At 32.4% G+C, this 18,636-nt stretch overlaps 1 protein-coding gene across 5 annotated transcripts in view; it reads left to right on the top strand.

The window, feature by feature from the left end:
* The window catches only part of Ptbp2 (polypyrimidine tract binding protein 2), a 71,082-nt gene extending 59,106 nt beyond the window's left edge, over positions 1-11,976 (top strand). For 2 of the 5 annotated variants that reach the window (XM_046462277.2, XM_046462316.2), the window contains exons 9-14: positions 2,716-2,870; positions 4,316-4,349; positions 4,768-4,860; positions 9,926-10,142; positions 10,251-10,328; positions 10,487-11,976. In XM_046462277.2, coding sequence (XP_046318233.1) covers positions 2,716-2,870; positions 4,316-4,349; positions 4,768-4,860; positions 9,926-10,142; positions 10,251-10,328; positions 10,487-10,619 — 710 coding nt within the window. In that variant the 3' untranslated portion in view covers positions 10,620-11,976. The remainder of the gene's footprint in view (positions 1-2,715; positions 2,871-4,315; positions 4,350-4,767; positions 4,861-9,925; positions 10,143-10,250; positions 10,329-10,486) is intronic. The other 3 variants (XM_046462286.2, XM_046462298.2, XM_046462305.2) reach the window with 3 other exon arrangements.
* Positions 11,977-18,636: the final 6,660 nt, after the last annotated feature.

An 18,636-nucleotide genomic window follows, 5' to 3' on the forward strand; every position in this document is an offset into this window, starting at 1 on the left:
TACAAAGCACCATGCCAAGTATACCAATATTTGCAAAATGTTATCTAGAGATCCTTGGAAGTCCCTGATGCCTTCTCATAGGGTCCACTAAGTCAAAACTATTTTCATAGTACAAAATGTATCTGGCATTTTTCACTTTTATTTTCTTGCTCATGGTGGAATATTCTGTATTACCCGGAAGGTCAATAGGATGTGTGATCTTTAAAAAGAAGTTCTTGGTTTTAATTTTTAATTTCTATTATGATAGGTGTCACTAGATATAACCCCAATAAACAAAAGCTCTTTGTGATCCTCAGTAATTTTTGAAAGTGTAGAAGGGCTTCTGACAAAGAAAAGTTTCAAAACTTCTTCACTGTGGGATACAAAGTTCAAAACAATTCCAGTAAATAAACAGGAGATAGAGTATTTTAAATAAATAGGAAATAGTATGAGTCAAGAAAATTCTAGGAATTCAGAAGTTATTTTAATCTGGGTACCCATCTGTCTAATTCTTCAGTTAAGTTTTTCTGGGTTAGTGGACCCTGTGAATCATGTCATGTCTGTCCAAAATGAAATAGATTTTTTGTTTTTATCGTAGGAAAGTGGTTATAGGTTGAGCACTTGCCTCACACATGTGAAGCAGAGAGAATTTGAGATTTGATACTGAACTTTTTTTTTTTTTTTTTGCATGCCATGTATTGCAGTTGGTGGTTTTGTTTTTTGATTTTTTTTGCTATCAACTTTGGATCTCATAAAGACCATAGAATTTAACTGAATTTTAAGTTACTTTTTTTTTTTCCTACTAAGAGCCAATTAAAGGCAGGAAAACAAAGAAATGATTTGACAATATATTAATGACTACATCTGGAATTTCCACTACTATTAAATAATTGTGTTGTCAACTTAAGTTGAATACTGTGTGCATTTGGCCAGAGCTGTCTGAAGTACCAAAATAGTGTTTAAAAAAAAGCGTGGAGAGGTCCCTTTCCAAAAGAATGCAAGAAAAAGATTACTAAGTGTGAGTGTTTACTTAAGAATTAGAAGTGTATCTTTATATGTATGTATCTTGGCAAAAAATGAAAATATTCATTATTAAGTGGAAACTGCTTGTGAAATTTAATAATAACTATAGTATTTAATATGGAGAATTTAGTAATATAATACAGTAGTTGGTTAAAAGGATCCTCACTCATGGATCCAGAAAAGCACTGAAGACTGATGTGCATTAGTAAATATTAATCATGAGAATTTTCTGTTTTTATTTATTTTTTCCCACCATCCAAATCTTGACTTTACTTTTAATATAAAAATGTGAATTTTCTATTTTAAAATAAGATTCATATCTCTGGGATTTACTTTAAAAATAAAATAGGTGAGTAGGTGAAACAAGATCGTCCCTGAAGTGATAATTATTAAACTTGGGAGATGGTACATAGGGATTCATTCTAGTCTCTCTTCACTTATATATTGGAAAATTTTCAAAACAGAAAGGAGAGTCAAAAGAAGAAAACAAGAAGGAAAGGGAGTTCTAAAAATGCTGTGGGCAAAAACTGTAAAATATATTCATCTAGAGCAAGAGTATAAATTGAGAAACATCTTTCCACTTACAGAGTACTTAGGAGGGATAAAGGTGCAATTGAGAGATAACAAGAGGGAAAAATTTTTGTCAGAAACTTAGGTAAGAATTGTGAATCTCAAAGAACTCTTCACACTGCCAGTGAAAGGTCATACTAGTTTCTGTAAAATGATGTAAAACTTGAATAAGATCTCCGAACTAAAGGTAACAGCAGATCCTTATGAAATGCACAGAAGTCTGGAAAGAGAAGAAGGAATAAAAGGTGAACTAATGGAACGACCGTGCTAAGGGCCAGTTCCACCCAGGTATGTCATGAGGTCAACATCATTTGGAATGTCCCTTTATCATGGGGAGGTAAAAAATAATAATAATAAATTTTTTTGTAAATTTGATATGTAAGAATTTAAGGATGAAAGTATTCTTCAAAGAGTGCTTAAGGGAATTCTTAAAAAGTCAAAAGGGATGACTTTTAAAAAAGACAACAGATGGGAAACTAGGACCATAGAAATTAGGAACTAGGACCATAGAAATTAGGTTGGAAGCAAAGTCTATAATAGAATGAAATTTGTTCTCTCTACTGGGAGAGCCTTGTTTGAGAAACTTATATTTATTATAACTACTTGAGTGTGAAATGAAGACAAGTTTGCTAAGATTGTCTTTTAAGTCATTTGGATGAATTAAATGCTTAGGGTAACATTGTCTTTTGGAACTGAAGAACTTACTGCATTTGTGTTGTAGGCAGAAACTGATTTCAGGTGTGAGTTTATGAAGGCAGTAGCTCTGTAGAAAAAGGATAGGTGTTATATTGAGAACGGTATTTTTTATACTTCTCACTATAAACCAGGGAAGTGAATTTTTCAAGTCTCCGACTTGAAAATACATTCCTCATACTTTGTTTGCTTTTCCATAGGATGGTGGAATGTTATATATTTAATTTTTTTAACAATACAGGTATGTACCCTAGTTCTAATAATTAATGAGGATGTTGAAATCAGTTACTTTACTACATATCACCACACCATTTTGCTAAACATGAAAATTAACTTTCAGGAACCTTTTGGAACGGTCAGCTGCCATAAGCCATGCAGCCATCGTGCTTAAATTGGTTTTTGTAAACGACTTGTGTGTGTTTCGTAAAATATGCTTTATTTTAAAATTAGGGCTTCCTGTTGCAGCTGTTCCAGGAGCTCTGAGTCCTTTGGCTATTCCAAATGCTGCTGCAGCAGCTGCTGCAGCTGCTGCTGGCCGAGTGGGTATGCCTGGAGTCTCAGCTGGTGGCAATACAGTCCTGTTGGTTAGCAATTTAAATGAAGAGGTTAGTAAAATAATTTTCTAATGTTTATTCTTTAACTCCATTTCATTTGTGAAAGTTTTTCATGTTTATTTCATTTTGCACTTGCCTTTCTTTTTATGTACATTCATTAGCCAAAATATTTTCTGTGTTTCTATTTCTGAATAAAATCTATGTATTTGTTTAGGTAATACTTATTTCCTTAGACAGTCATATCTCTTTATATATGTATATATTTTTAACCTAACTACCTATTTTTCCTAAGAAAAATATGGTGAAGTACCGTAGTTTGGCTTTTTATCTTTTTGTTGTTCTCAAATGCAAATATGATCTAATTTGCAAATTTAACTGTAAAACAGTTTTGCTCTTTGCCTTTTCTAATTATTTGCTTGTTCATTTCATGCTTATGTGTCATTGCATTTTTTTTAAATCTTATTTTATGTGAACTACTCTAATACATTTTTCTTTGAAGGTTCTTCCAAAGATCTTGACGAGGCACTCTTCCAGTCTTTCTTAGTAATTTTTTCTTTGCAGTTATTAGTCATTGTCTTCTAAAAATATTTTCAACTTTTATCCCCCACCCCTTTCTTGTTAAATAAAATTGCTGTTATTTTCTGTAGTTGTACATTTTATGTCTGGTATATTTTATTTTGATTGCTATGAGAGCTGGTATGAAATGTGGGAAGCTAAGTGTTATCAGTTTATGATGTCTAATTTGAATACTTTTTCATTTTTAATTGGCCTCTGTTAATATGAACATTAAGCTTATTTTATCATTTAATACTGTTATCATTCACAGTTCTGCATGCTAAAATGTTTGAATCAGAGTACCTTTGTTTTTATTTTAAGACTTTTGCCTGCATTTCATAACCAGCCATGCTTATGCAGTTAAAGTTCAAAGTTTAAAATTCCTATGCATGCTCTCCTTCCCTATGTTGAGATGAAATGCTGTAATTTACTCTTTGATATAGATGTACTTTACCCATATTTGTCTTGGATGACTACATTTTACTCAGTTTTTCTTGTACAGTACATAAACCAACCATTTTCTGACCAAATTCCTGCATTTCCTATGTACTGACCTATATTTTATTTTTTTTTTGTTCCCCAATTCCTTATTTTTTTCTTCTGCATTGCTGTTTCCCTTCCCCATTTCATCCTTTTCCCTGTGTGTTCACCTTCCCTTTCCTTGTCTTTTCCCAAATGCCCATTCCCTTCCCTGTCTTATCCTTTATTTTCCTTGTCCTTGTCTTCATTCCCTGTCTCCATTCCCTATGTTCATGCTTCTGTGCTTGAACAAATGTTCCTCGGACCAACTTGCCCCAATTAACCGCCTTGAACCATGATCCATGACCACCTCACCATTCTGCGGGAACCACCCTTCGTTATGGATGATCTGTTCATCTCCGCTCTTCCTCGACTCTTCTCTCTTCTTGTCTTACGCTGCTTGCTCTTCTCTCCTTCTAAAGATGGTTACGCCCCAAAGTCTGTTTACCCTCTTCGGTATGTTATTGTTAGCACTATACTTTTATTATTGATTTGATTTTTGTTTCACCTTAATTCTTATTTGTAGCTAGCACTTTGGCTTAAAGTTGAATAGTAAATCTTTTGCTATTTTTCTTTGCTATTTAAAACTCTCCATAGACACAAAATTTGTTTTAATGCATGCTGATTTATTTTGCATGGTCTTTAATTTAATATCATTCACATAGCTTTGAGGGTTTATCAAAAATTATTCTTTTCAAAATTCACTGTTCAAAATCTTGATCTTCTTTATTCATTTGTGAGAATGATGAGATTGAATGAGTGATCATGTTGATGTCTGAATGTTTCATTGATATGTCAGAAAGATTAGTTGTTAGCTGCCTTGCACGTAAAATTAATTCCATTTTTGGATTACCTCTCTGTGGCTCCAAAAAAGGTGTTTATGGAGATGTGCAGCGCGTGAAGATTTTGTACAATAAGAAAGACAGTGCTCTAATACAGATGGCTGATGGAAACCAATCACAACTTGGTAAGATTAAACTACATGTTTATATGTTTTCAATTCCAAATTAAAACATTTAATTTTACAAATCAGAGTAAAATTAAATGCCTTTACATCAGTAAGAAATTGTTGTTGTTGTTGTTATTGTTGTTGTTTGTTTGTTTTTTAATGGCCAAGGCTCAAAATGTCATTTTAATTTTCATATTTTAATGTGATTATTTGTACATGATGAGTATATTGGTATTTTTCTGTTTTCCTCCTATCATTTCTCAAGCAGTTATATTGGGAAAATATTTTAGCTCCAAAATTGCAAGAATTATTTAACACTCTTCTACTCTCTTTATGTGGTGCTAGATGGGGATTGAACCCAGACCCTTGCACATTGTAGACAACTATTCTACCACTGAGCTATATCCCCAGCCCAAGAATTGCAACTTTTATATTGATGATGATTCTTAGTAGTTTTTATTTCTGGCTATTCTGTGTATTAGAAGCTGTATTTGGCTAAACTTAGAAATGGAAAAGGTCACCTGGAATGTGTCTTTCAGGGTTACCAAGTTCTTACAAAATGAAAAACCTCTGTCAATGGGAATATTAAACCTGTGTCTTTGAGAATATTAAATTGTACTTTAGTCAAATTACATGTACATCATTGCTTAGATAATAATTTATTTTAAATTATATTTTTTTGGACTTCACACACAAATCAAATCACATAAATCTGAAATACAACTATATATTCAAAATGTGATTGACTATAAATTTTACCAAGTTTTTAGTTTATAATTGGATTTATTGAGTTTCAGGGACATTGCTGCCTCAGACTGGTTGTGTTCACATTGTTAATTTTTGAAATTTACTATTTTGGAAGTAAGGAATAGTGTGTTTTTGCTGTTATATTTGTGTGACACTTGGGGGTGAATATGATACACTTGACCAATTTCAGCCATTAAAATCAGAAAAGTTTGAATTTCAAACAGTTAAGTTTGAACTTAGTGTTTCTTGGCGGTGGTTTTGGTATTTCATATAAGATATGAAATTATCCATCTGGCTCTCCAGTTTTAAAATCACAATATCTGTCTTAAAGGAAAGATAAAAAAGAGCTGTTTATGTCATAGATGTTTAGTGTATTGTTTCCCCCTCCTCAGTTTGTGTATACTTCTGTATTCTGGTGAGGGTGATTATTACCATTTTTTAAATATACACTTGAAAGTAGCATTTGACAGTGCTTCATAATCAACATATCATTCTCAAATATTTCATGTTTTTAAAATTACTGTTTGAGGTTTGGGTGGCATTAAATTCACTTATATAAAGAATGCCGAATCATTTGAGGGAAAATTTAAAGAAGTAACTTCTGAATTTGTTGTTGTTGTTGTTGGTGGTGGTGGTGGTGGTGGTGCTGCTGCTGCTCTTGGGAATTGAACCCAGGGCCTTATGCTTGCAAGGCAAGCACTCTATCAACTAAGCTATATCCCCAGCGCTTTTTTTTTTTTTTTAATGTGTAGATTTTAATTTTTATCATACTTACATTGGTCTGCTTAGGCTACAGAACAAAATAGTGTGCTTTGTAGCTTAAACAAAATTTATTTCCTCATGAATTTTAAATACTAAAGTTTCAGATCTCAAGGTGCTAGCAGATTTGGATTTTGAAGACTCTCTCTTGGCTTGTAGCTCTCTGCCTGTGTTCTTACATGGACTTTTCATTGTGTAAGCATAATGAGAGTTCAACTTCTCTTGTGAGGATACCAGTCCTATTGAATTAGGGCCCCACCATGATGACCTCATTTAACCTTCATAACTTCCTTAAAGGTCCTGCCTTTATAGATTGTCATTAGAAATTAGGGCTTCCACATATGCATTGACTGGGAATGGGGGCCACATTTTAGTCCATTTAGTACTTACATATGTAAATCATTTATCCCCAATGTTACCAGATATTGACAGTAAAGTTTTGACTTATAATTTTTGGACTATAAGTATTGATAAATAATTTCTTATTCTCATTGCTGCTAGGATAAATTTTACTTTCTTGAGGTAAATGACAATAAAAATATGTGCTTATATCATCAGTGCCTGTAAAACACACTCAAATTCCAAACAAAAAAATAGGGTGTGCCAAGGAAGTGAGAAATTAAAGACTAGAAATTAGTAGTACAGATGACAGCAAAGCAAAACCATAAATTGTCTTTGAAAAGACTAATAAAATAGACAAGTGTCTATAAACAACAACAACAAAATGAGAGCAGCAATACATATTTTATTTTGAATTATAAAGGGAGAACTCTTAATAAGCTCTATGTAAACTCCTATTATTTATGAATTTGTGTTAAATTTTCATTATTCCCTAACATCTTCTTCAGACTTGTAAGGAAAAGGTAAAAAACTATATTCAGTCAATAATGCCATTCTCAGCCAGGTGCAGTGGCACACACCTGTAATCCCAGTGGCTTGGGAGGCTGAGGCAGGAGGATTGTGAGTTCAAAGCCACGTGCTAAGCAACTCAAGACCTGTCCCTAAATAAAATACAAAATGGGGCTGGGGATGTGGCTCAGTGGTTGACTGCCTAATCCCAGGTACTTACCAGAGAGGGGAAAAAAAATGCCATTCTCTGAAACACGTTACTTTATCTATTTATGCCATATTTTTTGCAAGTAGACTTTATAAGATTCCCATTGTTAAAAACAGAAAGAGTAGAGATTCTGATCTCATTTTCCTACTCTTGTTCATTGCCTTTGTCTCTGCTATTCATACAGTGTGGTTATAGTCAGACCTTTAATTTGAATTTAAAAAAAATATATATAACTTTTTTAAAATATCAGACCAATTCATTTCTTTTAAAAATAACCCAACAACTATGTTAAGAAGTAGTCATATTGTTATAGAGTTGAGGTCTTCTGGGAGACTGAGGCAGCATAAAGATGATCCCCCTTTAAACCCCAGTTCTTGCGATCAAGTTAGGAAGATTTTAGACCTGTTGCTCAGAGTAATAGTCATGAGTTTATTGAAGGGATAGGAAAAGGGAAGCGGGGAGGACCCTATCAAGGGAGAAAGTGGGTCTTCTTCTGTCTTCCAGTTTATTGGGGATCACAGTGAAGTTTCTACAGGGTCCCACCTGCTGACGTTTTGACTGGCAACAGGATGACATTAGCTTTTCGGGTCCCCACTGCCATGATAACTCTAGGTCATCTTGGTCCATGCTGACCAGTTTCCAAGTAGAATGTTCATCATAAGTTCTTAGAGATTTTATGATTAAGAATTATCTCCTGAGTTTCTGGATCTAATCTGTGAAAAGGGTCACAAAAGTCTCCCCTGTCAGAGTAATGTGGGTTCCTCTTATCAACATTATTTCAGGCCTGCATTTCTTCTGCAGATAATAGGTAGTTTGCTAAGGAATGGGGTGTAGCCTATCCACTTAAGGCAGACAGGGCTGCAAGTAAATTGCGTCTTTGAAAATAAAGCTTGTGGGGGTCAATGCAGTGGACCCATTTTATAAAATTAATCTCTTTAACCTCACGTTCCCACCATTCGCACCTACCTTACCCCTAACAATATAATATTCTGTGTTCGCATACTTCTGTGTGCTAGGGTAAGACAGAGTCCTGTCTTTGTGTATCTTGCAGTCTGAAGGAGGAAAATATATGTAATTGCAGTAAATTATGATGATCTTTAAAAAAGGTACAAGGTACTATCTATTACCTAAGGAATATCTAGTGAATTTCTGGATCTTTTTGAAGGATGAAGGAAAACCCTTTTTGGAAAAGTGAGTTTGAAGAATGAGTAGACTAAGAGGAATAGTAAAAAGTATAGGAAATTGTTACAAAATAAAACAGCATGTATACAAGAATAAAGGTGAGGAAAAACTAGCACTTAGTGTCAGGATATATATTTTCGGTATTTATAGCATAAAGTACAAGGAGTGTAATATTAAGGTATAACACAAGTTCCATGATGATTGTGATGGTTTCTTACTACTTTATTCCCAGTACCACTATAGTTATTAGAATTGCATAGATTAAAAAACTACCTATTCATAGAGGCTAGAAGATATAAGGGTCAGACAGGGAAAGATACAGGCTGTGTTAAAGGATGAGTTTATATTTTGTTCCTAAGGGTTTTAAGCTGATAATGCTGGGATCACATTTGTAATTTGTGAAGGTCATTTAGCTGCCTTGTGTATAGAATGAATTGGAGAAAAGTAGAGAGATGTTCAACAGGAAAGCAATTGGAGATGAAGTTTAAATGGCAGTATAAAGTAGAAAGTGGATAGAACATGAATTTGAGAGATAATAGGAGAAAGAATATCATAGTAGCTGGGCATGGTGGCACATGCCTGTAATCTTAGTGGCTCAGGCAGCTGAGGCAGGAGGATTGCAAGCTCAGAGCTAACCTCAGCAACTTAACAAGGCCCTAAGAAACTAAGCAAGACCCTGTCTCAGTGGTCTCTGGTACCAAAGGGGTGGGGGGAAAGACCTTAGTAAAGGATTTAGTAATTAGGATAGCAGAAGGAACAAAAAGTTAAGAATGGCTACTAAATTTCTTTCTTGGGAGACTAAAAATGTAATTTATCATCAAGATGTTGGTGGGTAGTGGGTATTGAACCCAGTGACACTGTGATATATCCTCGGTTCTTTTTGTTAGTTTGTTTCTTTGGTGGTGGTGGTTTTATTTTTTGCATTTTGGGGTTTGTTTGGTTTTTTTTTTTTGTTTTGATTTGTTTTGTTTTTTGGAGGTAGAGCCTTACTAAGTTGCCAAGACTAGCCTTGAACTCATAATCCTCCTAAGCATCCTGAGTTTCTGAGATTATAGGCTACACCACTACTCCTAGCAAGCATCAGCAGGATTCTTGAGAAAGATAAATATTTATAATCTTGATATTTGTTCTATGAGAGAAACTTTTTTTTTTTTTTTTGCCACGTGTCTTGTCTAGTAGAGATTAAAATGGAATTTGTCTTAATCACTGGTAGCTATGGTAAATACATGTTTATTTTAAAACAATAAGAAAATAGTTGTAAATTATTTTAAATTTAGAATTGTTTTCATTTTGAACTTTGAAATTGTTTTTTTAATAGGAATACTTTTTTTTTTTTAGCCATGAATCATCTTAATGGACAGAAAATGTATGGAAAAATTATTCGTGTTACTCTCTCTAAACATCAGACTGTACAACTACCTCGAGAGGGACTTGATGATCAAGGGCTAACAAAAGATTTTGGTAATTCCCCATTGCATCGTTTTAAGAAACCTGGATCGAAAAATTTTCAGAATATATTTCCTCCTTCTGCAACCCTTCACCTATCTAATATCCCGTAAGTATTTAAGCCAGCGTTTATTAAGGATGTACATATTGTTTTAATAAAACATCGAATTTATTATTAATGTTTTTAATACTTTTTTCCCCCATTTACTTTTCCTAGTCCTTCAGTAGCAGAAGAGGATCTGCGAACACTGTTTGCTAACACTGGGGGCACTGTGAAGGCATTTAAGTTTTTTCAGTAAGCAAGCTTCCTTGTTTTTAAATTAGTGACTTGATAGAAGTAAAAATTTTTTTCAAGTAGTTTTTAGTCTGCTTTTAGAAATTTTTATCTGAAATGGGCAGAATTTAAGTATTCTGACTTTTTATGAGGCATCTAATTTCATAATTTCGTTTCAGAAGAGATCACAAAATGGCTCTTCTTCAGATGGCAACGGTGGAAGAAGCTATTCAGGCCTTGATTGATCTTCATAATTATAACCTTGGTGAAAACCATCATCTGAGAGTGTCTTTCTCCAAGTCAACAATTTAAAGGGGAGATGAAGATTGGGGGTGAATCACATTGTTCAGTGTCATCACCTATTGACTGTTCAGAAAAGTGGGGACCAGAGTTTGATTTTTTTTTTCATTTTTTCTTTTTTTTCATGCTGTTATCATTCCTTGGTTATAAAATGAAATGGCATATGTAAAGGCAGAGTTATTAACTGCTGTATTTCATCTGTTCTATAGGAAGCCATTTTTATTGTCTGTTTAAAATTTTAGTTTAATTTTGCTTTATTTTTTCAACTTAGTTGACATACGTGCCTTAAAAAGGAAAACTAGTGTTGCTATTGTGCATTTACTAGAAAAAAGGAATTGGTTGTCTAGGGCACATTGTTATATGGGAATTAAAATATGTTTAGGCAGGGGTGTGTAAAAAGGTTAAGTTTTTGTTTCTCCTGCTTGGAACTTATTTTGAATTATTGGCTTATCACATTTCTTTCTATTTAATCAAATAAGATTCTTGATATTGAATGAATAAAGCAGCATTTTTAGTTTTTACTACTTTAGGCTTTATTGCTTTTTAAAAAAAAACATTGGCCTTTTTTATCACAATTCTGGTCTAGATTCAGTTATGAATGTAGGCATTAGTTAAAATTAACAAGATGCAGAGTATTAATTTCTTAAGACAACAAAGTGATTTCTGTAAGTTTGAGCCCTATGTGGAAAGCATTGTGGAATCTTAACCTTTTTGTACACACTCTTGTGGGACGTATCATATAAATGTCAGCACTAAGTAATGTCTTGTTTGTGGCTGAATATTTTTCGTAGATGTTTTTGAAGTTGACATGACTTACGTGCATTTAAATATATATTGCCATCCTTAGTTTGTAATTAAGATTTGGAATATGGTTGTGGATTTCTGAGCATGTGCAGACTGGTCTAGCTAGTTCAGGAACTGGTGCATGTATTTTTCAAAGACAAAGAAAGTGTACTGCGAAAATTTGCAGGAAGATTAATTTTGTGGCAGTTTTTTAAAACTGACAACCAGGTGGGACCAAAGTTTATGTGCCTTTAGTCTTAATTTACCTTGCATTGTAATATTGAGTTTTAATAAATCTTCAAAATATTTTGTATTTAGGAATAGATCTGACTTTAATAAAAACATGGCTCAGAATCTACAGGTCAAATTAATTTGAACAGTTCTTGTCAATCTGAATTGTTGATTCTGTTAAATGACCAATACTTTTTGAAATTGATGTACTTAGTTTCAAGATTCATAGATTCTGTTATCAATGTAGACAGAATGGTCATGTATATTTTCTATTAGTTGAGTTTTTACATCTTTAGAAATGTAAAATTCAGTATAGTTTGAAAGCGGCACAATTAAAAATTAATTTTCTAACAAAGTTGGGAGGTTTGATGGTTGTTTAATTTCATTTTGTGTGTACTCTGCTTACCTCTGTAGCATGCTCAATAAACACTTCTGTAGCTCTGTATTCACCTTTTCTGTCTTTCTCTGCTGCCTTTTCTCTCTTTTCTTCTTTGTTTTCACTCCACTGTGCTTCTGAATTCATGTTTATTCTCTGCCAGGGTGGGAAAGGAGTAATAATATTACAATTCTATGGCTTTAAACCATAAATAAATCTAGATGCTGTGAAAATATACCAGCTGTTTTTTTTTTTTTTTTTTTTTTCCATGTAAAAGATGGTAAATACTTTTCAGGAGGACACATATTAAACATTTCCCACCCTGATTATAATCTACTGCTTTAAAGACATAACTTCTATTGTAGCTTGTTAATTCTTTCTATCTCTTTTGTTGTTGTTGTTGTTGTTTTTCCAGTAGATTTATGCACTAAATAGATCTTTTGGATTTGCCATGCTCTCTCGCTGCAGTTTCATCTTTCATCTTCTATGTCTGCTAAAGATTTCTAACTAATCTTAGAATAGCTTGTAATTTTTAACAAAGAGTACTTGACAAAGAGTAGCATGTTATCTGCTTTCACTGTATGTGAGAAGAAAGATACATTCAGGTATTTAAAAATGTGTAATTTACATTGAACAAGTGCAGGTGTTAGTTACTACTTTCACTTTTTATTCAGCTGCAATTAGGGTGCTATTTATATTACTCAAAACATTTTTGGTCACTTTATAAACAGGTATATCGGTGTCAAATAATTTTAGAATTATACATTTTTATTAGGTTTATTCTTATAAAATATCTGAAAATCATGCAAATTTTATACATTAGAATGATAAAAAAAATGAAGGAGCAAATATACTAAATACAAAAATTCAAGTCACCCCCCAACAAAGAATATAGTAAGTAAAAATAGTTTTGTTTATATTAGAGTCAACAATTTGTGGGTGATTTGGAAGCTAGGTGATCTCCCTTTTTCTTAAAATACAATCTAGCACTATCAAATATGTCTGAACTCTATCAAAAACCAATACCATATACAATTAATGAATAATATTTAAAACTTAAGTGGAGTTTTTCTCAGTATTGTGGTTATGATACCTGAAAGTAGATTTTATCCCCTTTTCAGTTAGTTCCTTATGGATAGAATTGAAGAAATAAAGTCCTCAACTTTATTTATTTGCTGGGCTAGGAAGAGTTCTCAGTGTCTCCTTGTTAAGGGTTGATAGGAAAACAAAGTTTCTCCCACCTCTGGACCTGTCAGGTTTTACAGTCTCTTATGCTCACATCCAATCTTAGTTTCAAAGCCCCACATCAGTGAAGTGGGAGTTTCAACATTCTAGAATACTTTCAGTTTAGTACATTAAATTATATTACCCCAAACCTTGGCATATACTGAATTATATAATGTTAGGTATATGCTTTGTTGTTATGACTGCTCAGTCCTTATGTGAACTAGCTAATTTTGAAGTATTCTTAGTATCAAGCTGCTTTTTTAATAGAGCTTTTAGAAGTGTTTCAAAGCATCTGCTTAAGGAATAGAGTTATATAGTTTATAGTTTATATTTAGCCTGTTTTAGCATTTGAAAACTGGTGAAGAATGGAAAACTCTTGCTTTATCAGGAACCAGACCATCCTATAAGTTGCCCTAGGAATGATACTAATACTTGAGGCATTTTAGCTTAAAAATTTATAGTTAATAAAAGTTATGGTAATTAACTTAATTTGTTGGTATAATTCTAGTTGTGTCATGTAGTTTATAGGGAGAGGACAAGTCACTTTTCTAAGCCTCAGTTTCTTTATTTGTAAAAGGGAGACAATAAACTCTGCTCTGTTGTGAGGTCCAAATAGGATAAGTGCAGGGATGCTATTTTAAATGAAAAAGTTATGTCAAAGTTCCTGGCCTGGCAGATTTGCCCAAAGGTAAGCTAGTTATCCACAAAAAATATCCTAGTATATCTCTTCTTGTTATAAAGAAATATTTACTAAATGTTTTTAAATTATTTAAATTTTACTCTGGTAAAGCAAAAAGATGCAGAGTACAGTTTTGTAGTGCATTCCAAGGCCAAATGAAGAGAGCATCCTTGGATTTAGCCTTATTTTTCTGTTTAAAATGTTTGTTAGTTAAATAATAAAATGTGGATTTTTATTTAATTATAGACTCCGAATAAAAATGGAATTTTATATGTCTAAGCCTTTAAAATTTCTGAAATTTGAAAAACTTAGGAAGAAAATTTTTTTTTTCTTGTGTAGCTGAGGACTTCAAGCAAGCATTTCTGGCTACTTTATATTAAAAAGCTAAAATCTGAAAACATGTTCCTTTCATTCAGTTGAAGGAGTGTATAGATATATTTGGTGAAATTGAATATACATAGGTTTCAATTTTAGCTAAATATTTTCTAGATTATTGGCAAGAATTCAGGAAAATTTTAAACAATTTTAGAATATATTCACTAGTCATCAAAATCTTAACTTTATAGTTGTTTATTATTCTGAATACATTCCCCTTAAATTATTATTTTCAGTTTAAGATTTCGCTAGTACAAATTTCATAGTTAATAGTATCAGTTACTCAAAGGACAAAATGAAGTCTTCACATGTATAGAAAATTTTTTAAAAACTCATAACCACCTATATACCTATTTCACTACCTAACATTTTCCATATTTAAAGGTAATATTTATATATGACACAAACATTTCAGATTGAATCAAAATTCCATATTCACTTTTTTTCTGATCTTGATCCCTACCTCATTCTTACCTTGGAGGTAATTACCTTGAATTTAGTGTTTTTCTGTTCAGTGGTTGCTTTTCAAGGGGAAATTCATCCTATACTCTATAGTCTAAATTTTTCATCTGTCTAGTTAACAAAAATACTGCAAATACTTTAATACTTATGCTGTTAAGTATTTTATTATCTTTGTTAAGGTTAAGATGTGTAGGTAACTGATAATCTCCTCATCAAACCTCATGATGTAACTGATTTTTTTAAGGAGGTTTTAAAATCCTTTTCAATAAATATTGAGTCTCAGGGTTCTTTTAAAGATGTATGAAGTAAATAAGGAGGTAGTATTTTAAAAGCTGGAGTTACGTGTAAGTTCCTTACAGACAACCATACCTTTTCTGACTTTACATCACCCCCACCTCTACCCTCACCCCACCCCCCACAACTTCTTGCAACTTTTTGCCTTCAGTCCTTTCCTTTCTTTGTCTCTCCCATGTCATTGGACAGAAAGAGCATTTGGCATCTCTGTTGTCATCCCCTTAACCTGGTGTTAGTGTTGTGTAGGATTTTGGCATCAAAGATATTTATTTTTTTTTATGAGAGCTTTCAATTACACCATGTTATAACACGGCCAGGGGAGCTATAACCAGAGGCCAGACAGATGGAGCTTGCCTGGTATGTGACTTTCAACTTCCAAAACTGAACTTAAAAAATGTAAGTACCTAGTTTCAGGTACTTGATTATAGTAACAGAAAATGGATTAATACTTAGCTACAAATGCAAATCATTGCAATTATGATTTTTATAACAAAAAATACTATATTGGGAGCCAGTCTCTGTGTGTGTACGTGTATGATGTTTTATACAGCTTTGACAAAGTGAAATGGTAAAATTATTGTTATACTTAGAAGTTCACATTTACATGAAAAATACAGTGCAGAATTCTTTGCAGAATTTATTATAATAAGAATAGAACATCATGAAGTATTTTGTAGGTTTTTATATCCCCCACCCCCAGTACTGGGGATTAAATTCAGGAGTCCTCTACCACTGAATGATTCCCAGCACTTTTTAAAAAAAATTTTGAGACAAGGACTCACTAAATTGACCATGTTGGCCTTGGACTGAGTTGCTGGGATTACATACTAGTTGGTTTTTATATTTTCATTGCAACAAACATAATTTAGATTAAGTATAATGTGTTTTATTTATCTGATTAACAATAATTTTTCAGAGAAGAGTATATTACTTATCCTCAGAGGCTTTAAAAGTCCAGTAAAATTTTAAACTACCCTAGTGATTTAAAACTTTATAAAGGTAGTGTATGTTTTCTTCTAAGTTACCAGCTCAGAGAAGGAAATAATAAGGAAAAAAAACGTATTACTGGCATTAAGAGCAGATGCTGGGGGGAAAAAGCAGATGGTAACTGCCCCTTGTCTCTTAAAGAACACTCTAGTACAGACTGTTTGAAATATAGAAAGATCCTTTGATGTAACAGATCACCTTACATAGTATCATGGTGGGCAAGAAAGGTAATAAAGAAAAAAGTGGGGGACTATGAATTAGTGTTTGTAACAACAGTGGGAGTGTCCCAGCTTAATTCCACTTTTTGGTTAAGATTTTTATTACCTCCTTATTAGAGGGAAGTAAATTGCATCTGTTGAGTCTCAGCTTTTCTTTATTGGATAGTTGCCAGTCTTTTTGCTAAAGAACATTATCATTTGTTAGAATACAGCTTTTCAGCATTTTTTTTTCCTTTTGGCAAGAATGTTTTTGTTTTTTTTAATCTTTTATGTCTTCCATACTAAAAAGGGGGGGTTCCTACTTGCCATGTTAAATTCATTTTAATTATTAATTTTTTTATCCCAATAATAATTTTGTCATGTTAAGACTTGATATTCTAAATAATACTGTACCACCAAGTTATCTCCATTATAACAACCCACATCGCAAGACAAAAACACATTTTAAGAAATTATTTTTTAAATATTAAGTGTTTTTTAGCAAGTTTTCTACCATATTTGAATTTATTGGTAAATTAAATAATCTCTAATTAGATTATTTAATTTGATTGACATGATAGAAATGTATCAGTTTTTCACAAAAATTATATATTTAGATGATTGAATTTTTATAGAATTTTGTATGTAATATGTATTTGTGATTTTTTTTGAAAAGTCAACAAGGACTTAGAACTATAAATTTTGCAAGTGCCAGTAATGTATAATTTAAGTATGTACCTTAACATTTTTAAAAATGTCATATATTACAGCATTTTCTTTTCTTTGAAGTGAGTTAAATTCATTTTTAAAATTTGTTTGTATTTTTTTTTAGGAATTCTTTTATACAAAGCACCATGCCAAGTATACCAATATTTGCAAAATGTTATCTAGAGATCCTTGGAAGTCCCTGATGCCTTCTCATAGGGTCCACTAAGTCAAAACTATTTTCATAGTACAAAATGTATCTGGCATTTTTCACTTTTATTTTCTTGCTCATGGTGGAATATTCTGTATTACCCGGAAGGTCAATAGGATGTGTGATCTTTAAAAAGAAGTTCTTGGTTTTAATTTTTAATTTCTATTATGATAGGTGTCACTAGATATAACCCCAATAAACAAAAGCTCTTTGTGATCCTCAGTAATTTTTGAAAGTGTAGAAGGGCTTCTGACAAAGAAAAGTTTCAAAACTTCTTCACTGTGGGATACAAAGTTCAAAACAATTCCAGTAAATAAACAGGAGATAGAGTATTTTAAATAAATAGGAAATAGTATGAGTCAAGAAAATTCTAGGAATTCAGAAGTTATTTTAATCTGGGTACCCATCTGTCTAATTCTTCAGTTAAGTTTTTCTGGGTTAGTGGACCCTGTGAATCATGTCATGTCTGTCCAAAATGAAATAGATTTTTTGTTTTTATCGTAGGAAAGTGGTTATAGGTTGAGCACTTGCCTCACACATGTGAAGCAGAGAGAATTTGAGATTTGATACTGAACTTTTTTTTTTTTTTTTTGCATGCCATGTATTGCAGTTGGTGGTTTTGTTTTTTGATTTTTTTTGCTATCAACTTTGGATCTCATAAAGACCATAGAATTTAACTGAATTTTAAGTTACTGTTTTTTTTTTCCTACTAAGAGCCAATTAAAGGCAGGAAAACAAAGAAATGATTTGACAATATAATGACTACATCTGGAATTTCCACTACTATTAAATAATTGTGTTGTCAACTTAAGTTGAATACTGTGTGCATTTGGCCAGAGCTGTCTGAAGTACCAAAATAGTGTTTAAAAAAAAGCGTGGAGAGGTCCCTTTCCAAAAGAATGCAAGAAAAAGATTACTAAGTGTGAGTGTTTACTTAAGAATTAGAAGTGTATCTTTATATGTATGTATCTTGGCAAAAAATGAAAATATTCATTATTAAGTGGAAACTGCTTGTGAAATTTAATAATAACTATAGTATTTAATATGGAGAATTTAGTAATATAATACAGTAGTTGGTTAAAAGGATCCTCACTCATGGATCCAGAAAAGCACTGAAGACTGATGTGCATTAGTAAATATTAATCATGAGAATTTTCTGTTTTTATTTATTTTTTCCCACCATCCAAATCTTGACTTTACTTTTAATATAAAAATGTGAATTTTCTATTTTAAAATAAGATTCATATCTCTGGGATTTACTTTAAAAATAAAATAGGTGAGTAGGTGAAACAAGATCGTCCCTGAAGTGATAATTATTAAACTTGGGAGATGGTACATAGGGATTCATTCTAGTCTCTCTTCACTTATATATTGGAAAATTTTCAAAACAGAAAGGAGAGTCAAAAGAAGAAAACAAGAAGGAAAGGGAGTTCTAAAAATGCTGTGGGCAAAAACTGTAAAATATATTCATCTAGAGCAAGAGTATAAATTGAGAAACATCT

Source organism: Marmota monax, unplaced genomic scaffold (assembly GCF_021218885.2).
Source record: "Marmota monax isolate L192 unplaced genomic scaffold, Marmota_monax_Labrador192_F-V1.1 WCK01_AAM20220418_F8-fsc00070, whole genome shotgun sequence".
In the NCBI taxonomy this organism is placed as follows: Eukaryota; Metazoa; Chordata; class Mammalia; order Rodentia; family Sciuridae; genus Marmota; species Marmota monax.